At 36.4% G+C, this 23,904-nt stretch overlaps 1 protein-coding gene across 3 annotated transcripts in view; it reads right to left on the reverse strand.

Annotated features, from left to right (window-relative positions):
* Positions 1 to 23,904, reverse strand: part of CPSF2 (cleavage and polyadenylation specific factor 2) — a 47,184-nt gene that overhangs the window by 7,310 nt on the left and 15,970 nt on the right. For 2 of the 3 annotated variants that reach the window (XM_027869972.1, XM_027869971.1), the window contains exons 2-10: positions 14,040 to 14,222; positions 12,323 to 12,482; positions 12,128 to 12,233; positions 9,481 to 9,610; positions 8,523 to 8,638; positions 7,503 to 7,690; positions 6,281 to 6,571; positions 3,661 to 3,761; positions 1,425 to 1,625 (exon numbers count right to left, since the gene is read on the reverse strand). In XM_027869972.1, coding sequence (XP_027725773.1) covers positions 1,425 to 1,625; positions 3,661 to 3,761; positions 6,281 to 6,571; positions 7,503 to 7,690; positions 8,523 to 8,638; positions 9,481 to 9,610; positions 12,128 to 12,233; positions 12,323 to 12,482; positions 14,040 to 14,188 — 1,442 coding nt within the window. In that variant the 5' untranslated portion in view covers positions 14,189 to 14,222. Of the gene's footprint in view, positions 1 to 1,424; positions 1,626 to 3,660; positions 3,762 to 6,280; positions 6,572 to 7,502; positions 7,691 to 8,522; positions 8,639 to 9,480; positions 9,611 to 12,127; positions 12,234 to 12,322; positions 12,483 to 14,039; positions 14,223 to 21,322; positions 21,787 to 23,904 lie in introns of those variants that run through there. The other variant, XM_027869970.1, reaches the window with a different exon arrangement.

The raw sequence follows: 23,904 nt of genomic DNA on the forward strand, positions 1-23,904 counted from the left end.
TACTTACTACCATTTTCATTATGTAACTCCTTTCATAATGATCAAAAGTTCTCTACCACATTATAGTCTAAGTACTTCTGCCTGGCTTTAAAAGCCCTTTAAAATTTGATCCTATCCTATTATTCAACTCAATTTCCATTTACTCCTCAAAAACTTATTTCCAGTCAGACTAACATTTTCTCACACACGTAGTCCCACTTCTGTGACTTTCTGGAGGTGTTCTCCCCATTACCCAGAAAGCATTCTGCCTATCTAAATCCTATCTGGTCTTCAAATCCCATTTCAATTTCACCTTCTCACAAGTATACTCTGAAGACGAGAAATGAGAAATAGAAAAAGCACACCAGTCTAGGAGTTGAAGCCTTGGGTTCCAGTCCTCGTTTTGTCCTAGCAAGCAGTGTGACATGGAGCAAATCACTGATCTCTCTGGATCCCACCCATACATCTCTAACTACTCTATAAAGGAGTCTTTTGGAATCTCCAATACTGAGCCCTTAAAAGATTTAATAATGCATTATGCTCTACTAATAAAATGGGTGGGAAGACTGTCCCAGCCACACCAGCCCATATCAATTTCTTCCTTCTTTGAACTACTATTCAAAGTTAATACTATGGACTTAGCACCATGGACAAGTCACCTAACCTCCCTAGGCCTCTGTTTCTTCATCTGTAAAATAGAATTGGCTTGGGCAGCCTTTTTCAGTTATGTGATGGTCTTATTCTCCTAACCAGATAGTCTTTGTCCTCAAAGATTTTACAACATCTTACATTTATTTTAAAGACTAACTATCAAGTTTAAATATAAACCATAAGAAAAAAGAAAAATTAGCATTGTATAGTATGAGAGTCCTGGATGCGCAGTCATAAAATTTGGGTCTGAATCCTGGTTTTGCCACTTGCTACCTATGTATGTTTCAGCAAGTCACTTAAACTTTTGTTCCTCACTCTACTCATCTATAAAAGGGAGTGTGTGTGTGTGTAATCATTTTCATGTCCTATCTTTAGTGTTCATGGAAACTGAACATCATCTTCTATATGAAACTTAACACACTTGAAGCCTACTCTATCATCTATCACTTTTTTCTAAGTTTTTTTTATATGTTCTATTTTCAGAGCTTTAATTATTTTCTTTGAACTCTTTCCAAAACTTCTATTTCAGAGGCAACCTGGTGTGACTGGAATCTGTGTAATGCTGGACAGATCAATTAATGTCTTCTGGATTTAGTTCTCTCATCTGTATGTCGAGGGGGGTTAGGGTCTAGGGCACCTTCTAGATCTAAATTCTATGATCTCAAAAATTAATACAGTAAACAGAAAATAAGAAATTAAGTTCATTAAGTTCAGATAATTCTTTCAGATTTACAGTCTAGTATATTTGATACTTTCATTGCTAAGTAAAAGGAAAGTTTGTTTCAATCACATACTTGATAATCTCTCCATACTCATCCCATTTAATTCTTTCTTCTGGGGCAGGAAACATAGGATAAGACTTTTTAGCCTGTTTGAAGAAACTTCCTTTTCGGCTACCTTCACCTTTCATCATCAAATCATGCTTGGTTTTGTGTGCTGATGGTTGGTCAATATCTTCTTCAACATCACTCTCATCACTAGAATCTATATCTGCCCTAAGATGATATTGAAAAATAGACCATAAGGTTTTAAAAATACAATTGCTTTCAAATTCCAATTTTTAGTCAAAAATACAATATTTAACAAAACATGGCATTGGTTGTCAGGTAATGAAATCATAGAAATACCACTGCTGGCTCAACTGTATAAGCTTCAACTGTGTGAAAGATAAATCTTCCTCCTAAGACAGCAATAACAAAGTCAAAAGAAAAATTTAAACCTTAAATTAGAACTTCTCTGAAGTAAGTCTTCATCCAATGTGATCTCTGCCACGATTTTTTTTTTAAGAACTGGTATTGAAAGTGACTTTTTAATCCTGGCAAAAATACTACATTCATATATTGAAAAAATTATTCACAGTAATCAAGTTGGATTTATACCAAAAATGTAAAGATGCTTCAACATTAGAAAATAACATAATTAATCATATTAAAAACAAAAACACCCAAAACCACATACCAAAAGATGCAGAAAAATCATTTGATAAAATATAACACTTATTTATACTAAAAACTCTGCAAGACATAGGTATAAAGAGAGCTTTTACAATATGATAAAAAAACCTTTTAAAATAAAACTAAAAGTTAGAAATAAATGGAAAGGGGGGAAAACCAGGAGCTTTCCCAATTAATATGGGAGTAAATCAAGGATACCCCTTTCCTTTCTGTTATTTGAAATAGTCCCATCTGTATCTATCTTTCTATCTATAGATATTGGTTGTGTAACTGAGCAAAACAACCTCTCAGGGCCTCTGGCCACTCTCTAAAACCCTAAAGGCTGCAGAGATGGTGCCAACTTGCACTGATAGAGAGAGTTTTCTCCTCTGGGAGTTTCTTAGGCCAATGATATCACAGGTCCAATCCCAGCTGAGATAGCTCTAGAAATACCAGTAATAGCCATAAGAGAAAAAGTAATTAATGGTAAAGAGAAGACAAAACCATCCCATTTTGTTTATGGCATGACAGTTTACTTAAACAACTACAGGGGAAGAAGAAGAAGGAGAAGAAGGAGAAGAAGGGGAAGAAGGGGAAGAAGGAGAAGAAGGAGAAGAAGGAGGAGAAGAAGAAGAAGAAGAAGAAGAAGAAGAAGAAGAAAAGAAGAAGGAGAAGAAGAAGAGGAAGAGGAAGAGGAAGAAGAGGAAGAGGAAGAGGAAGAAGAAGAGGAAGAAGAAGAAAATTAATAGCTTCAGTAAAGCTGAAGGTTGTAAAAGAAACACATAAAAATAAACAGCATTTTCAATAGAGCAACACTAAAATCCAGGAGGGAATGATAGAAAAGGAAGCCAGTGCCACATAAAATATCTGGGAGTCAATTTACGAAAGCCCAATTCAATACCTACAGGGCCACAATTCTAACAAACTCCTTAAAGAAATAAAAAAAAATTGAAGAATTTGAGGAATATTCATTGCTCATGTCTGCACTGTGCCAATACAACAAAATGTCCACCCTTCACTCTCAATCTCTTCACTTGTCACTATTGGTTGCTAAGTCTGGTTGTTTCTGCTTCCACAAACACCATCTCTCACACCTGTTCTTTTCTTTCCACTCATAGAACCACTACCTTATTTCAGGCCCTTATCAAAACTCATCTAGACTAATGAAACAGCCTCCTGCCTCACATCTCTCCCCTCACTAATCTACCCTTTACACAGTTGCCAAAGTGATTTTCCCCAACCACAAGACTGATCATGTCACTATCCTAACTCAAACTGCAGTAATACCCTACTAATTGAAGAATCCGCTAATATTCCATCTTTATCTTATCCTTTTATGATTTATATTTTTGTGTGAGGTTTATAGATTACATGTTTATTAATAGAGTAGTATGTGTATGTAATTTATTTTTAAAAGGTAAATATACCCGTATTAGGGTGTATGATCAAAAAAAGTTTGGAGTACACTATTATAGGGGATCATTTTCTGAGTGGGGAATATGGAGGGGGTGTGTGTGTGTGTGTGAAAAGGAAGGTGATTTATAAACAAAAGATATTAATAACAATTGAAAAGTTTTAAAAATGTTAAGTAACTTACTCCTTTGATTGTTCTAGCTTTTTAGCAGCTTCCTTCTTCAGTTTCTCTTTCTCTAGATACTCTTCAAGTTCTTTTCCTTCAAGTTTCACACGTTTTCTCAACTAAAGCAGAATGGTTGAAGAAAGTGTCAAAGAAATTATTATTAATTTTAAGGTGGAAGAGAGTGGAAAAGGAATGATCTTTAAATTTAAATTTTTTTCTCCTGAAATTATTCAGTGGTTCATTACATTAAGTATCTGGTGGTGTTTACATTAACAGTAAAACTGAATTATCATGGCACCAGGGTGGATTTAACTAAACCATATAAAACCAAGAGTTAAGGTTATCAATTTTCTTCTATAGTAAGCACATTATTTGTTGTTTAATATAACAGCAGCTGAAATTTACATAATATTTTAACTTATGTACATCACTTGACAAACCTCACTTGATCTTCACAATACATCGGAGGTATTATGATCCCCATCATACAAATACAAATACAAATGAGCAAAATAAGACCAGAGAAGTTAAATGACTTGCCCATGATTACATAGCTACTAAGTGTTCTAAGAGATACTTGAACTCAGGTGCCCCTGATTCTAAATCCAGCATTGTATCATGCTGCCTAACTTTTATAATCTTAAAACTCACTTAAAATTTCTAATGTCTTACTTTAATAACCACTCACAGATAAGACATTTAATCATATTTTCTTAAAATAATTTTACAATTCAGATAATTTAGTACTTAAATATGCTCATATATTCATAGATGAGATTCAGAAGGTTGTAATGGGCCATTAAAAATCATGAAGTCCACTAGCAGTTAGACAAATTAGGTAAATGACCCCAGAAAAATTAAGTGATTTGCCCAAGATCAGAAGACTAGCTAATAACATGGCCAAAACCCCAAAGCTCCCAAATTTTAAAAGCAGTAATTTTTTTATTACATTTTACTGTCTCTCCCTGAAAAAGCATTATTTTCATAATATTTTATTTAAGCCACAAGTCCCTACATTTCTTTATTTTACTGTTAGCAAAGGATCTCTTTTGCAGTTTCTAAATATTTCTAAAAATGTTTTTTGAATCTTATTTCAATACAATGCCTTGCACACAGCAAAGCTCTATGATGAAATAGTTAATATATTAAACTCCCTTATCTGACAAAATCAAGGAATGAAGTAGTCTAACTGATGAAATATCTTGGTCACTATATACAAACAAACCGTGACTAACATCATGTTTCTAGGAAACTGATGAGATTGCAAGTAGCTCCGAGGGAATTATCTTACAACCTGGAGATAGATTCCTGGGGGTCCAAAATTTGACTATCAAAGACCAAAATGAGCCTTTTCAAAAATCCAAGAAGACAATATGGAATTGAAGCCTTTCATCTGAACTGAGCACTAAGCGTACTCAACAACTAGGGGCTAGGTTAAGCACTTTCTGTAGTAGCAAAGAACTGGAAATATGTATGGATTAGGGAACAGCTAAACAAATTGTGATATGTAAATATAATGGAATATTACTATGCTTTAAGAAGCAAACATGATGAATACAGAGAAACACGGGAAGACTTACATGAAAAAAGTATAGCAGAGACAGAAAACAATATTCATAATGATTACAACAATGTATATGGAAAAAACACAACAAAACAACTGAAAAATGACTATTTTGACACTGTAAAAAAAAAAAAAACACAAAACACAAAACAAACAAGAATGGTCCCAAAGAAGATACCTCCTGCCAGACCTTTGAATGGAGGAGGACTGGGGGTGGGGGGGTGGAACCTGTGCATGTGGGGGTCTGTGGGGGGAAGGAAGGGGATTCAGAAGTATTAAACACTGCATTTAATTTTAGGTTTGTTAGTATACTGATCGGTTTTGCTGATTTTTTTTTCTCCTGCCTTTAAAAAAAAATTTCTTATATAAGGGTAGCTTTCTAGGGGACAGGAGAGGGATGAATAGGCAATATAAAAACCAAAGATATCAATACACATATGTTTTTAAAAAAAAAACTTTCCTTTTGGAAAGTAACCATCTAATATGAATTTCACGTGATCAACTCAACAATATCGTAACAGCATTTTATAATATTATAGCAAGATTTGGCTAAAAATCAGTGACATTACTATGAAACAGTGTTGGCTGAGGTACCATTTGTGCAGTTTGTGATTATATGCCATAAATGCATTAACAATTTTGAAAGAATTGGAATACAAATACAATATCCTAAACACTAAAACTATACTAAACATAATTTAATGTGTTGATTTGAAATGTCCTTTGGATTCCAGAAGTACCTCAGAGTCATTGTTATAAATATAAACATTGTTTTGTACATGACAAGATGTTCAAAAAATTAAAGAAATTTTATTAATAGGATCCAGCTTGTGAGAATGTACTAGAATTAGAAGCTATAAGCTCTATTCCACAATGACATAGTTAAGCTTTAACACTTCATACATGGATATTAGTTTACATGCTGTTTTTTTTTTTTACCAAAAGTATTTATCAACAAAGGTTAAAATTGTACTGAAATGTCAATAATTATTTTTAAAATAACATTTGTTTGTAATCCACCTGTATGACATACTTCAAAAATTTTTAGGTAAAACTTAAAAACATGTTTCTTACCTCTATTTCTGTGATTTTCTCAGAAGGATTATCTATTAGGAAACGGGCTAATGTTCCAGGTGTAGTTCTATAAGTGAGGATGATTGAATTTTTAGAGTCCTGGCACCACTGAATAAAGAGATCTCTTGAAAACCCACATTCCAAATCAGGCTGGCTGGCAAGTACAACTTTGGGGCTAGGCACACGAGCCAGATCAGAAAGACCATGACATAAAGAAAGATGACGAAACTGAAATGGATTATTTCTTTTGTCTTCAAAACATCTCATCAATTTATCACTCATCCATTCTACCTAATTGGGGGAGAAAAGATAAGTCATTGAGAAATGGTTAATTACTATGCCATCTAGTTTTGGCACAAACTAAGTGTTCATAAACTATTTCAAATTAAAAAATATATACTCTACTCCAAACTCCTCAAAGAACATTACAACCCTCAATGTAAAATCACTACAAATATATCACTAAGTTTAAATTTTAATATTTTACTATGAAAACTCCATAATAAAATATTTCTTTTTAACTTGTGACCAAGAAATTTAAAGCCAAATTCAATTAATTAAAGAGTTGAAAGGTACCTTAGAGGGCATCTAGTCCAACTCCCCTCCTTTTACATATGAGGAAATTAGAGGCCAGAGAACCTGTGTTAGCCAAAGTCACACAGTACACATGAGAACCATTTCCAGAGCACAGGTTTAAGTGCAAGTTTAGTGCTCTTTCCACTACACCACACTTACCGCAGCAGTAATCAGCTTTTTCAGATGCCTAATAGCATGTCTTCCATATAATTCCTTTGGATATTCTTTGTTCTGTTTTTATCCCTCACTGTACAATTTTATATTCTGTTTAATTTATAAGACCTCTCAGAAATATATGGAGGAAGGCAAAGTATAAACCCTAACTATGTAAAATGTCTTCTTATTGCCTAAAACATCACAAGTGATATCCCTTCCCCAAAGGAAAATGACCCCAAATATTCTTAGCATTCAAACAATGAGGAAATTTGGCTAACAAGTGATCATACAAATAAAAATGAACAAATATAACTACCAGCAGAATTTGAAACTAAGAAGTGGATCAAGAACACTTTCTATACACACTAGCACAAAACTGATTGTTTAAAAAAAAACCAAACAAACTCAAAAGATCCTCACAACCTTGAATTGCTATCTTAAATCTTCAACCCCATGTATTACATATTACACATAATCACATAAAACAAACCTGGGATTTAGAAAACTCCACTACATTGTAGCTGACATTATTCAGGAGTGCTAATGAGTATACGCCCAGTCCTGCATCTTTAGTTCTCCAAATCTGATCAAGAAGTTGGGCAAGTTCCAAAACTCTGCCTGCTGTGTCCACAGCTATTAACACATTCCCATCACCTCGAAGTGTTTCCAGGACATTTGCTAGAAAAATATGAACGTAAAATTTGGATAAAAACACTCTGATCCAGTATTAAAGAAAGGTAATTTTATCTTTCTCTTCATCCTCATGTTTACAGAATGAAAATATGAAAGTTTTGAATAAACATTTTGTTTCTGATTTGGCATAATAATTGAGGGCCAAACTGATACCAAGATAAGGACATCATGAAATATTGGGTTTTGCTTTCTTAAATGCAACATGGAAAAAGTCAATGACTGAACTGTCTGCACTAATAGAGGGGAACAGTATAAAATACAATAAAAATACGTTGGCCTTTGAAATGTGGTATACAAAAAATTGCAACAGAAAAAAATCTATACACTGAGGAGACTTGCAATGTCACCTGACAACCCACTTCAAAGAATATTTGATATAATAAAATTCTAGTACAATAAAAGAATTTAAACATACATTTGACGTGTGTATGTGTGACTGTATGTATGTTTAGCAGATGGTTCTAGAAAAATGTGATTTAGAAAAACATCAAAATTCTCTGGGCATTATAACAACTGATGATAGAATTAGACATGTATAAGGTAATAGGTGAAAAGTCAACCTGGAATGAAAAATTTTCTGATGATAATGCAAAGACTACAGAATTAGCATCAACTGCAATGGATTCTTGTGTTAAATGTTATCATGATTACAGAAATTTAAAATAGAACACTGGAAGAGAAGAACACACATAAACCTTATTTCCTTTAAGGTGGTCAATTCAACTATCACCATGAAGAATGGCAGGTACATGGAATAGTATATAACAGTAATTTATTCTACAATCTACTGCTGAATTAAATATAACAAAATACATACTGAGTAGTTGTTCATCCCTTTGTTTTCGTCTCGGCTGTACATAAGTAGCATTAAAGGAATCTGTGATAAGCAATGAAGGTCTGCTTAACATTTCCAGGGAACATCCATTTAAGTGACTGTAAACAAGAGTTTAATTCTCAATATAAGACACAGAATATCTTAATGCAAAAACTGTAACCCAATATAAAAGTTATAACTTTTATGCTCACAAAGAAAAAACTAATTTTAACACCAAATTAACACCAAAATATTTTTATAATGATGACATAAATGCAGCGTTATGTATGTGCTCTACTTAAGAAAATCTGTTTTTGAAAATCAAAATTTACAAAACAGCTAAAATGGAGAGTAATTTTTTGTGTTATAAAAAGGAACCACAAGGGTCTTTTAAGTAGCAAGCATTGAAAATTCAACATACATGCCATATTTCTAGGAGTATCGGTTATATGGAGCAGAAGTGTCAAACACAGGCCCTTAATCCCAGAGTGTAGCCCAAACCACATTAAAATGTAATTGGAAAGTATTTAACAAAATAAATAAAAATATAATAGAACAGAGACAGTGTTAATATATTGTTTTCTAAGTCAATAAGTTTAGTCTGACACCATATAGAGTATGTAAGTGACACACACATACTGAAAATAACTTGCCATGCCAATTTTCACAGCCACCTCTCTCTCTCCCCCCCCACAAAAATCTAATTATGTTTATTTGCAGAAAATTAAGGGAGGAGGGGATCAACTAATGTAAGAGTCACTTTGAAAATAAGGAAAGCCCTTCCGTAGTTAAGGTTCTTGACATTTGATGTTTTTGAGTTAATCCAAATCAAGAGATTTGGACAAAACAACTGAATCTAATTTAAATAAGCACTTTAACTTTCCAATTCTAACTTCATGAAAATGAAATTATAATGCATATCCAGTTGCATTTCCCATAATAACTTCATTGATATACATACATCTCCCTCTTGTGATTGAAGTCAACAGCATAAACAATTTCTTCTTCCCCATCTTTAACTATTTTCCATATTGTTCCTCCTATCATGTGACCAGCTGGCAGAGGTGTGATGGACAAACCATGCCCTTTGCCTGTATCAACAAAAAAATAGTAACACTAAGACTTTGTTGACAATACATTTGTGAATATGGGATTATGATTCACGTGTCTGCTGGCACAGATCACAGCCTTTCTCTAAATTCCCCACATAGTGACTGCTCAAGATTGGAAGTGGGCACCAAAATGAGGGAAAATTTCCCTCAGGTAACAAATGGGCCACTAGTAACAACACCCTGTCATAAGAGACTAGTTTTCTTCTAAGTGTAGCAGAATGTATTCTCTGATGCTCACAATCATTTGCCGAAGGAAAAAAGGGAGTAGCAGTGAACCAGAGAACAGAAAAAACCAGAAAGAATGCCTCACAAAGTAAGTAATGTGCATTTTTATGTAACACTAATGAAACCAGGAACTCTATTTAAAATAACTACAAAATGCATGAACATCCAGAAGTTAACCTAACAAGACATACACGAGATTTATCTGGTTACAACCACAAAATATTCTTCAAAGAAATTAAGAAAGATCTATGGCTAGGCAATGTGAATATTTTTTTAAAAGACAATATTATTTAAATTAACTTGCAGATTGAGAGCTACACCAAATTAGAGGGGATACTTTTGGAACTAGATAAAATAGCAACATAATTAATTTAGAGTAACAAAAGATCTAGCATATCAAGAGAAAAAGAAGAAAAAGTATGGATGAAAGGGCATAGCATTACCAGACCTCAAACCCTACTATAAAGCAGTATCCATAAAAACAATTTGGTATTTATTTTTAAAAAGTAGATCAATGAAACAGACTTAAACAAGAGACAAAAGCAACTAAGAACAGTAGCCCCAGTGTTTGATAAATTCCAGAACATAACTCACTAAAGGAAGGACTACCCGTTTGACATGAATTGCTGGGCGAAATATAAAGCAGTTTAGCAGAAATTAGGGTTAGAACAACATCTTATATCATATTCTTAAGTCCAAAAGATACATGCAAACTGAATATAAAAGGTCATATCATAAAAAATTTAAATGAGACCTCATGCACTTTTCACAACTATGGCCACAGGAATAGTTCTTAACCAAACAAGGGATGGTAGAGATCATAAAAGATAACACCATTTTTTAATACTTCAAATTTAAAAAGCTTTGCACAAATAAGATCAATGAAAATAAAATTAAGAAATTGTGGAGTACAAAAATATTTGTATTAAATATAACCAATAGAAGTCTGATATCCTACACACACACACACACACACACACACACACACACACACACACACACCATATATGTATGTAATGGATACATATACATAATATCAAGAGCCATTTCCAAATACATACGAACTGTTTTTAAAAAGAATAAATTCCACGTATAGATTACTAACTTGAAAACATGTTCCAAATCCAGCTTCTGGCTGAAATAAAATCAAAGCCAGGCTCTTTCTGCTTAGCAATAAAAGAAATGCAAACCAAAACAACCTTGACATTTCACCTCTGATCCACTAAATTAACAAAAAAGAAAAGCGGCAGGGACAATCAATGTTAAGGGATTATGAGATGAAAGATGCTGATACTGCAGATTCAGGAGCACTTAATTCTGGATTCTACACCACCAATCTGGATTTCTATTTGCATTATGCAAAAAAAAGGAAACTCAATGTCTGTCTCAGTAATCCTGCTACTGGACATATACCTGAAGGAAGTCAAAGACAGAAAGAAAGGTTTAAAATACAACAAAAGTCATAGCAAGATTCTTTATACTAGTGAAGAATTGGAAAAAAAAAAGTGAGTGCCCATTAACTGGGGAATGGCTAAAAAAAACCCAAAAAAACCCATGGTAGGTGAAATGCAGTACGAAAGGATGAATATGGAAATTCAGAGAAACATGGGAAAATTTATATAATCTGATATAGCAAAATAAGGAGAACCAAAAGGACAACTATACCATAACAACGGCAATGTAAATTAAAAGATCACTACAAGAAAGCTGGGCTCAGCAACTGAAAAACTAACAAAGGTCCTAGAGGGCAGATGATGAAACATAAGTTCTCCCTCACAGCTGAGAGGAAGAAGGCTACTAGGAAACACAGACTATTGTATAGATTGTCAGATATGGTCTCTGCGGCAGATGTTTTGGCTTAAGTGTTTTCCTTTGTCATAAGGGAGGGTTAAACCTGGAGGAACAGTAGGAAATGACTGTGAAATGAAAACAAAAAGCATTAAAAAGTCTTATTATCTCCTCTCAGACTCTCGGCTGCTCCCCACCCCACCCCTCTCCCTCACGCCATTGTTGGATACACAGTAAAGACTCAGTTTACAACTACGTGGCTTCATTGATCAAACTCAACTTTTTAAAGACTACATGCATCATAAAGTCTGATGTGATCATCATTCTGTTCATAATTTAGTTTGGGATTATTTTGACCTTTAAACTGTTTGGAAGAAGCTTTCTCTAACTCCCACAGGCAACATGAAATTTAGTGTTTTCAGAAGGTCTGAAAGTTTTACTGGCAAAAGCTTAGTTTTTTCTCTTAATTCCAACAGTTATTACCTTTCAAATTCACAATTTGAGAGAATTTGAGTTGTTGTATTTTATCAAAAGCTGCATCCACATCATCCAGTGTAAAAAGTGTAAAATCCTCTGTATTATGACGAGACTAAAAGAACAATACACAAGGAAAGAAAAGGTTAGTTAAAAAAAAAATTGTCAAGGCTAAAAATCTGAAGATATAAAAAAAAAATATACCTGATAAAGATCATACATGAACATTTGTCCCATTTTATAAACAGGAATGGTTGCATAGATAGCACAATTCAAACCCAATTTTCCAACAGCATATGGGAGGGCACCAAGATGGAGAGGATCAGGATGAGAGAGCAGTACTGCATCTACCTGGTGAACATGTCTAGAAGAACACAATCAAAATGATCAGTTTCTGGCATCTACTGGGGTAGTACAGTATAATGGAAAGAATGAACTTGTAGTAAGGAAATTTAGATTCAAATCCAAGTTCTGACACCAGCTAAGCGGTATTGTAGAGAAGTCACTTAGCCTCATCTTTCTAATCTATAAAATAGGGATAACACTTGCCCTAGCTATCTTATAGGATTGTTGTGAAGAAAGCTCTCAGTAAACTTTAAAGTGCTTTAGAAATATGAGTGATAATTATCTTATTCCCAAGGTAGAAATAAGATGACAAATTCAAATTAGTCAATTCTAATGCTTGTTAGCAATCCCAAATCAATATTTTGTGATAGGGTGAAATTAAGAGCAAAAATGGGATTATGGATGTCAATCATAATGCTACCCTGTTCTCCTTAACAACAGTAACAGGGTAGTCTGTAACTATAAACATAACCTAAAATACAATGTTCAGAAACAATGCTTTTAAAAAATGAAAATCTGGGGCAGCTAGGTGGCGCAGTGGATAGAACTACAGCCTTGGAGTCAGGAGGACCTGAGCTCAAATCTGGCCTCAGACACTTGACACTTACTAGCTGTGTGACCCTGGGCAAGTCACTTAACCCCATTGCCTATCCAAAAAAAAAAAAAAAAAAGCTAAATAAATAAATAAAATGAAAATCTGGAGAGTGAATTTAATTGTGGTTGAGCTATGTATTCCTGCTTAAGATTCATGCATTCAAGTTAGAATTTTAGCAGGTACTCAGGGAATGATGTTACTTCTACCTACCTCTTTGCTATGGATTTTAATTCAGTTTTCTGGATGATGACTGACATACCCAGTTATGGTAAAACCTCAAATTAACCAGGATGCTTGGGAGAAGGGGGTATTTTGGCTGATTGAGCATCAAACCAGAAAATACATTTTTTTTCAACCTCTGTTTGTCAAACATCTTTTTTTACATGTATTGCTGCACTAATGAGTAGTGAAAAGAATTTGGTCTTTCTTTGATGGGTTAGAATCCCATAACATCTTAAAGTTATCAATCTAAACACCAATTTTCATCATAGAATATTGCAGTTGCTGGAGAAGAAAATGGCACACCATTCCAGTATCTTTGCCAAGAAAACCCCAAACAGGGTCACAAAGAGTCAAATACAACCAAACAACATAATAAAATATAGTATAGGATATTATGCTAGATGTATCTTGACTCTAGAACACTCCCTTGAAGTTTCAGATTCCTCTCTAAATCTCTGCCATGAACTTCATTCTGGCAATTTGTCTCTCTCCTAAAAGCAGGATACAGAAAAACATTGGCAAATTAAAAATTAAAAATTAAAAATTTGTAGCATTTCTACAGGCACATCCTATAAAGGCAACCAGATATAAAATGAAGCTACTTAACTCTTTAACCACTATCTTAAATAAAATTTTAAATATCTAATTTACCTTTTACTATGAGCACATTCAAAAAGAATATTAAACATTTTTTGATTACACCACAAAGGCACTAAAGTATAGCCAAAAAAAAAAGTATTAAAATTGGCAATTACTTACTTCCTAAGGGAATCTATGATATCCATTGAAAAGTGCTCATCCCAGCCACAGTCCAATAAAAATCGAAACTCATCAACCTGAAGCAGATAGCAAAGGGCAGACTCTTCTTGCACCCCCGAAAGGGTAGTTAGTTTGATGATAGATGTCATTTTTTCATCCCAAGGTCAGCAAATAGAAAGGTTCCTTCAAAAGAAAGAAAAATATCATTACAAATGTATTTGACAATGAAATTGAAGTCTTTACCAAACTGATAAATACATGTAAATTAATGGTAACTGAATGAGATAATACATTAAAATTGCTGAGCAAAAGCACAAATACCATCACTTTAATTATTAGTGACATCATCATCACATCTTAATAGTCTTTCTAATTTTATCATTGCTCCTAATCTCTCTAATCACCAATCAAAGTTCCATTCATTTGGCAAAATAATCTTCAAGTCTAACCACGTCACTATCCTTCTGAGAAATCTTCAGCTTCCTATTGTCTCTAGAATAAAATACAAACTTTTTAGGCTGTCAGTGAAATCCATCCAAGGCTTCTGACTCACATGATGGCACAAGATGGCAGATTAGTTATCTTTTTCAATTCTCATGAATTCTCAAAACTCCCCAACATAAAAATTATATGCAAAAAGTAAAATGATTACAGCTGTCTCCACAGACCAAAACACTAAGAAGTCTAAAGAAGTAACAATCCCATGAATTAATGGTAAAGAAGGCTAATTCCTTAACACATTCACTAAGCACTACCCCCTCCATCAGTTCCCACACTCTGGCAGGGTTATACAACCTGAATCTATTTGTGCCCGGGGATGCCACTCTGCCTGATGCAGAAATGGGTTGTAAGAGTAGCACTCAGCCAGAGAACTAAAAAGCGGAGGGAACTGGGGACACTATGCCAGTGTCAGTTCTGTCCCCTCAGAAGTTACTTGGGGATGGGACTGAGAATAGTGAAATGTGAATTCCCCAATGCAAGAGAAGACTGTGTAAGCTTTGATGCCCAATCTCCCCAGGTGAATCTGCTATCAAAGGGGAAGGAGTTAGAAAGTATGCAATAGGGGAATACAAGTGGGAATACTGAAGATCTCAAGAGGAAGAAAATTCAGTTTAAAACCTTAAGTACAAGAAGCTATATCAATAGGGAATATACCAAAACAGAAGAAAAACAGACCCTAGGACATCCAAATGAGTTAAAACATCTCTAAATATTTCAAGACAAAGGAAATTGAATCAACACCTGATAAGGCAGAGGACTCTGTGAATTCTCAAGAGAGCATGGTCTCATAGTAGGACCAATTGGTTCAAGAGAGAAATAAGAAGGATAAAAGCAGCATTTATGGCCTGTACAGCAGAAACAGTAGGAAGAACAAAAAAAAAAACCAAAACAAAACTGAAATCCATAGAAACGAAAGAGAGAACAGTTGATTGAGAATGCTGAACATAGAAGTAAGGGACAATCTAGAAGAAAAGCAAAAAGCAATAATATTAAAACATAATCTTAAAAATGTAATCTCCATACAAGCAAAACATATTAATCTCAAAGACAAGATGCACAAAGACAACTTGAGGATTATAAGTCTCCCAGAAGAAAAAGAAACAAATAAAAAAACCTAAACATCATAATGGAAAAATTAATACAAGAAAACGAATTGTTAAATTAAAAAAAAAACTACATGTAACTTGTGAACACAGAAAACAAAGTGCCAATAAAAAGCATGGGATGGAAAAAGGCAGAAAGTAGAAACAGACCACAAAATCAGGGACATGGGGAAATTTTTACCATGGGGCAATACTTCAATTTTCTTTCTAACTCCTGCAGGAACTGATGCTTCTAAGACTCAAACACAATAGAAAAAAGAGAGAGGGGAGGGGTTTATAACTTTTACAAAGTAATAGCACAGAAATTGTTAAGAGAAAGAACTCAAAAATTACTTTAGAAGCTTTAAGAATACAAAATAAAGAAGGAATAAAAAAAGTAAGGATCATGAATCAGTCTTGAAGAGATAGAAGAGAAAGAGAATGAATGAAGAGAATGTGGGAAAGAAATCCTTTCTGGAAAAAAGAAAACAAATCAAAGATTGAAAGTGAGAGGAAGGAGAATTTTACTTGAGAGGGGAAAAAAGGGAAAGAACTGGATACCCAGATTAACGGGAAAAAAAAAAGAAAGAAAGAAAAGGGAATTAAGTTTAGCAAAACTAAGGTTAAAATGGTGGGGGGCAGGGGTGGAGTGGGGCAAGGAATGGAGTGAAGGAGTGACTGCAGGGTAAGAGAAAGAGAAGCTGTGGGAACTGCCTTAAAGAAGAGAAAAACTACTCTTTTTTTTCTTTTCCTTTCCTTTTTTTTTTTTTTTGGCTAGGCAATGGGGTTAAGTGACTTGCCCAGGGTCACACAGCTAGTAAGTGTTATGTATCTGCGGCCAGATTTGAACTCAGGTCCTCCTCAATCCAGGGCCAGTGCTTTATCCACCGTACCACCTAGCTGATCTGAAAAAGTACTCTCTTTAAAGGGAAAGCGGTCACCTACCCAGCAAAACTGAGCATAATCCTTCAGGAGAAAAAATAGACATTCAGTGAAATAGAGGACTTTCAAGCATTCTTGATGAAAGGACCAGAGCTAAATAGAAAATTTGACTTTCAGATATAAGACTCAAGTGAAACATGAAGAGGTAAACAGGAAAGACAAATCATAAGAGACTTATTAAGGTTAGTTGAACTGTTTACATTCTGCATGGAAACATCAGTATTAGAGCAGTTGGAGGGAAAAAAATTATATGTATATATGTATATAGATAGATAGATAAATAGAGGGCACAGGATGAGTTGAAGATGAAGGGGTGATATCTAGAGAGTAAAATTAAGAGGTTAGAGAGGATTATATGGAGAGAAGGAGAAAGGGAGAGGTAGAATGGGGTAAATTATCTCACATAAAACAGAAAAGGCTTTTACAGTAGAGGGGAAACTGGGGAAGGTAAGAGGGAATGAGTGAATCTTACTCTCATCGGATTTGGCATAAGGAGAGAATAACATATACACTCAATTGGGTATGGAAATCTATCTTACCCTACAGGAAAATAGGGGGGGAAGGGGACAAGAGAGCAGGAGGATGATAGAGGGGAGGGCAGATTGAGGGGGGGGGTAATCAAAAGCAAACACTTCTAAAGAGGGACAGGGTCAAAAGAGAGAATATGGGGGTGGGATAGGATTAAGGGAAATATACTTAGTTTTTAACAACATGACTACTATGGAAGTGTTTTGCATGACTACACATGTATAACCTGTATTGAGTTGCTTGCCTTCTCAATGAGGGTGGGTGGGGAGGGAGGAAGGGGGAAAATTTGGAACCCAAAGTTTTAAAAACAAAAGTTAAAAAAAAATTGTTTTCACATGCAACTGGGAAATAAGATATACAGGAAATGGGGTATAGAAATCTATCCTGCCCTACAGGAAAATTGAAGGGGAAGGGGATAAGAGAAGGGGGGGATAGAAGGGAGGGCAGATTAGGAGAAGGGGTATTCAGAATGCATGACATCTTTGGTTGGGGTGGGACAAGGTGGGGAGAAAATTTGGAACTCAAAATCCTGTGGAAGTGAATGTTGAAAACTAAAAATAAATAAATAAATTTTAAAAAAATAAAGAGAGGGAAGGAATTTTTAAAATCCCATTAAGAAAAACACTACTAGAGACAAATGGAGGAAAATATAAACCTAACTCTTATAACTTTAAAACTCAATGCATAAAACAACCCAATAAAATTGAAAGAGTAACTGATTAGATAAGAAAACAAAATCCCACAATCAACTGTTTACAACAAATACACCTAAAAACCAAAGGCATATACACAATAAAAAAGGAGCTGGAATAAAATTTACTGTGCCTTAGGTGAATTTTTTTAAAATTAGAAATTTCAATCATGCAAATAAAGATGAAAGAAAAATAGAAATTCACAAAATAGATGAACAAGGAAATTATTATGCTAAATCATAAACTATTATCAATATTAAACTCATATGCTCAAAATGCCTTAGTATCTAAATTCACTTTTATAGTTTATATATTTAACTTTTCCCTTTTAAAAAATATTATTTTTAGCATTCTTTTTTTTAAATTGAGTTCCAAATTCTCTCTCTGCCACTGAGAAGGCAAGCAAAATGACATCAATTATATATGTGAAATCATGCAAAACATACTATATAAAGTAATAAAGGAAAAATTAAGTGAATTACAGGAGTAAAGCAAAATGCCTGAGCTCCCCACTATTATTTGATATGGGGCCATAGATACTTGACAAAGTTCTACTTCTATGCTAGAAATAACAATACTATCAGAAAAGAATTAAAATGAAAAAGATAGGCAAAGGGGGAAAAAACTATTTCCATGTAATGATATGATGGTAAAGTTTGCTTTGGTATTCATGGTATGAGACTAAATGCTATCCCCCAATATATGTGATTAAAGGATAAGAACAAATAGTTCCCAAAAGGAGAATTGCAAACTTCTAACAAACACATAAAAGAACGAGCCAAATCATTAATAAGAGAAATGCAATTCAAAACAATCTTCTGGTTCACCCTGCAATTGGCAAAGATAATAAGAAATAAGAACAGTCAATGTTGGAGGGATCATAGGAAGATAAGCACACTTGTATACTGTTGGTGGAGAGGTGAATCAGTACGACTATTCAGGAAAACAATTTGGAATTATGCAAATGAAGTGACCAAAATGTTCATGACTTTTAATCCAGAGATTCCACCACTGGGGTTATACTCTGAGTAGGCGCAGATAGAAAGCAATATTCCTATATATATATATATATATATATATATACACATAAATTTATAGCAATATTTTTGTGATAGCAAAGAACTGGAAACAAAGGAGATGCCTGTTATTTGAGGAATGGATAAACAAATTACAGTATATGAATGTAATGGAAAGAAATGACAAATATGCAGAGAAGCATGGAAAGATTCACATGAACTGATGCTGAGTTAAGTAAGCAAAGTCAAAATAACAATATACACAGTGGCTACAAGAGTGTAAATGGAAAGAGTCACCTCCACAAAATAACTGAAACTGAGCACTGTAAAATTATAAAGAACATATCTCCTAAAAAGGATATGAGAAATTATCTCCCCCTTCTCCCTAACTCCACTGCAGAGAAAGGAGATCCACAGATGTGAAACACTGCATATATTTCCAGCCTTTCTTGGTATCTTGACTGGTTTTGCTGATTTTGTTCCTCTTCCTCTTTTTCTTTAAAAGAAAAAATCTGTTATAGGACAGAGCTTTCTGAGAGGGAAGGAGAGGAGCAACACTGAGAGAAATTTTGGCTTTGTTAAAACAATAGATATCAATAAAAATTTATTTAAAAAATAAAATAAACCCATCTTCTGGTTCCAGCCTATCTTTCCAGACTTAATTCCTATTACTCCTCTGGACACATGACCACATTTCAGCTAAAATCAACTACTAGATGTTTCTTAAATTTGCATTTCATCTCCACATCCATGCCTTTATTTGCATAGGTTGTCTGTACCACCTACTTGGAAGGCATCCCTTGCCTTATCCACTCTCTAAGAATCTTCACCTTCATTTTACTATTAGTTCAGGAGCCATCTCTTATGAAAAGCCTTTTCCCAGGTGTTAATGTTCTCTCCTTCCTCAATTTACTTTAAATTTGCTTATCTGGTTCCATATTATGTCCCCTCAACAGTAGGTAAGCTCCTTCTCCTCGCAGACTATTGTGTCTGTCTTTGGAGCTCTACTACCTTGAATTTTTGTTGTTCAGTTCTTTTAATGACTAAATCTTTACGACCCCATTCCAGGTTGGGTTTTCTTTGTTATTTTTTTTTTTTGGCAAAGATAGTGGAGTGGTTTGCCACCTCCTTCTCCAGCTCATTTTACAAAAGAGGAACTGAAGCAAACAGGGTTAAGTGACTTACTCAGGGTCACACCGCTAGTTAGTGCCTGCCCTGCCTTGAATTTACTAGGCACTTAAACTTTAGCTGAACAGGATTGCATCTTTCATGAAAATCACTGTGATCTATTAAGAAAAAAAGCTACACTGGACACAGAATCAGAAGAACTGGATAACAGACAGTCCCAGCTCTGCTACTAGCTGTGCAGCCACTGACTAGTCACTTAATTTCTCTGAGCATTAATTTCCTTATCTGTAAAAAGAGCACAATACTTGCTCTACCCACTCACACACTCTTATAGGGAAGACCATGTAATCCTTGAAAGAGACTTAAGGATGAGAGCTATTATTATTTCACCCTTAAAACCTAACATAAATCGAACATGTGGGAACTCAATAAATGCCTGTTGTGGGTGACAATGACAAGAGCAGAAACAAGACATGAGGGGGCAGAAATACAAATTCTAAGATCTAACAGGTATTGGAAAGGAGGTGGTTATCTGTGTTTATTCATGACCGGGGTTCTTAACCTCGTTCGTGCCATAGACCCTTTGGCATAAGCCTAGGTACCTTCTCTGAATAATGTCTTAAAATAATTGAAGAAAATGCTACATTTCAATTAGAGATTAGTGAAAATAAAGACAACTGGTAGCAGTTCTGTAATGTTTTTCTTTTTTCGTTGAGTTAGCCCCATGCAAGAACGGCAACAAAAAAAGAAAAAGCTTCGATTTAAATTTATTAAATGCTTATTCTGAGCTAGGTTCGGGGCCAAAACGTGACAAGGCGCGCCCCGGGGCTATGGGGCACGCCAGGCTCCACTTTCTCCCGCTCCCCGCTTTCTGACTCGCTGCTTTCTATAGGACGGGGGATGCTGAGCCTCCGAAGGGCAGTCAAGACGAGGGTGACGCCGTCCAAGGTGGTCAGCAGGCTGGTAAATGGTAATGGACAGAAACAGCGGAACAACTGGGCGCCGGAGGGGAGAGGGGGAAGAGTCAGCCCGCTGACCCTTGGGAGGAAAGCCGCAGGGACACCGGCTAAGCGGCGACGGGTGGAGGTCAAGCGGAAACAGGCGTCAAGGAGGGGACTTTATTTACTCCGGGGGGGGGGAGGGGGGGAGTGCCAAAGGAGGAAGAGAAGCGTCGGAGCAAGGAGGCGACTAGTCTAGGAAGGCTCCCACCGCCCGGCTGTTCCGGATCGCTTTGTAACTTCCGGGCCTGCAAGCATGAGGCTGGCCGCCGCGGGGCATCGTCTGAGGCGCCTGCCTGCGGGCGCCTAAGCGAGATTCTCGCCCGTCCTCTCGGAGGCCCAGGAGCCCCACTCTCCCGGCCGATTTCCCTCCTCTGCTCTTGCACTATCACTTACCTCCTCGGCCCTCCCTCAGCACTCTCGTCTTTCCTTCCTACCTCCCTCACTTTACAATTCTTCTCTAGGTCGGAGCCCGAATGAAAGAAGCAGCAGCTTCTTCAGCAACAGCAGCCGCCACCACTACCCGCCAACAGCAAGCGCTGGCTGGCAGCCGCCATGTTGGGGGAGGGGCGAAAGAGAGGCGGGGCGAACTGGGAACTACCACTTCTCCCCGGGGGGCAGAGGCACAGCGTGGGGCACGAACAGTGACTCGACCCAGCCTGGGAGGTTCCACGCAAGCCACACTGGTGAAGAAGTCTCAGAATTTTTAAATCTATCCGGAGGTCAAGGACAAACAAGAAAAGGACGGAGGGTGTGACTTTCCAGCACCCCTCGCCTTCCCCCCAGCGCAGGGAATGGTGGAGTCTCGCAGGACGTGACGGCGCCGGAGGTCGGGGCTAGAGTCCTCGAAGAGAGCTGCTGCCCTTGGCGGAGCTCTCGGCGCTCGGCATCCCGGCCTGCAGGTGAGTGCATGATTCGAGAGGGGGGCAGAAGCCGGGAGGCTCTAGGTGTGGGCTTCAGTTTCTTTCGTGCAGCCTCACACTCGCTTCTCGGAGGACAGGCGAGGGAGTGGGGGTCTCCAGGAGGGCGGAGGACGTTCGTGGTCCCTTGGCCCGGCCCGCGGGGCCGCCCTTTGTGATGGCCACTCCTCGGACAACCTTGGGGAGTAGAGACGGGAGCTTCTTCTCAGGGGAGAAATCTAGTGGCATTTAGGAACGAGTGACCTCCGTGAGGCCAGGAGCCGCGTCCTCCCAGAGCTGTCTTCTCCCAGTGCCTAGTGCTGCGCTTTTGTTCATAGGTGCTTCGTACGATGACAGCAGAGACTACCAATCTTAGTAAACATATATTAAGCGCCTACTGCATGCCAGACACTGTGCCAAATTCTTGGAAAATTGGTATATTGGGAATGAGTCCCTGTGCTACACCCCTTGTAGATTACAGGCTAGAGCAGTATTTAGGACAAGTGATGGTTTCCCTTTAAATTGTCTCTAAATCCCAGATTTTGGTACAACCACAAAATTGAATTCAGTTTCATCAATTTTATTGATCATTTGCTATGGGAAAAATACTGGCTGGAATTTTTATCCCCAGCGCCTAGGCACAATACTTTTCTGCCCAATGGGAAACGCATTCTTAAATACACTGATACCAATAGGATTCACGTGTTTAAAAAAAAAGAATAGAATACAAATTTAAAATCAGTACAGCCTGGTGCAGTGGAAAAGTGAACTGGATTGGAAATAGAAAACTACTCAGTTTGAGGCTGTGCTATAAACTAAACTTCTGGACTTGCAGTCAGGAAGACTTGAATTAAAGTCTCTATTCAGACACTTAAAATTTGTGTGAGCATGAGAAAGTCATTTAACCCCTGCCTCAGTTTCCTCATCTGTTAGCCAATCAGTAAGCATTTATTAATTGCCTATTATGTGCCAGGCACTGTACTAAGTACTTCAGGCCCTCCCCCCACCTAAAAAAAAGGCAAAAGATTGACTGCTATATACAAAAAAGATACATATGTATGTATGTATATGTGTATGTGTGTGTATATATATATATACACACATATATGTGTATGGTAAATTGGAAATAATCAATAGAGGGTAGGCACTAGCATTAAGGCTTATTAAAGTAAAGGCTCCTTTGTAGAAGGTGGGATTTTAACTGGGACTTAAGGGAAGCTAGGAAGCAGAGAAGAGGGAAAGCATTCCAGACACAGGGGGACAGCAAGTGTCAAGTCTAGAGATGATATATCTTTTTTGAGGAATAGCAAGGAAGCCAGTGATACTGATGCCAGAGTAAATGGAGGGGTGGAAGTTATGTATAAGAAAACAGGAAAGGTAGGTTCACAAAGGGCTTTTTTGAATGCCACACAAGAGAATTTTATACTTGATCCCAGAGGTGTGATACGGAACCAATGGAGTTTATTGAATACAGGGTTGAGGTCAGATGTGTGCTTTTGGAATTTGACAGCTGAGTGGAGGACAGACTGAAATGGAAAGAGATTCGAGGCTGGGAGTCCAAGCAGAAGGTTATTAGGGATAATAATAGCACCTACCTCACAGGGTTATTACAAGGATAAGATGAAAAAACTTATCTACAGGGCTTGCAAAACCCTATATAGCTGCTATTATTTATATAAAATCTAATGTTTTCCACAGCACTTTGCATAGGTTTTCTTTTTTGATCTTCATAACATTCCTGTGAAATAGGTACTACAGATACTGTTAATAAAGAGGTTAGGTTAAGTGACCTTTATGGTACCTTTCTACTCTGATTTTCTACAAAATTATGAAGACTAAGAACTGTATGTGTAGCTGTTTCACTGTAAGCTCATATTAATAGCTAACATTTATATAGCACTTTAAATAGAGACTGGACTTTTGATGTCATTACTGGAGACAACTCTCAAATGATTAAACTCCTTCTACCAATGCTGCTTAGCACCTTCTCTGAAATTTAGAGTGTTCAGGAGTTGCCTAGTTGCTTCGAGATAAAGTGACTTGCCTTTGTTCACAAATTTGGATCCAGGTCTTCCTGAC

This window comes from Vombatus ursinus, unplaced genomic scaffold, assembly GCF_900497805.2.
Source record: "Vombatus ursinus unplaced genomic scaffold, bare-nosed wombat genome assembly UNPS02014794.1, whole genome shotgun sequence".
Taxonomy (NCBI): domain Eukaryota; kingdom Metazoa; phylum Chordata; class Mammalia; order Diprotodontia; family Vombatidae; genus Vombatus; species Vombatus ursinus.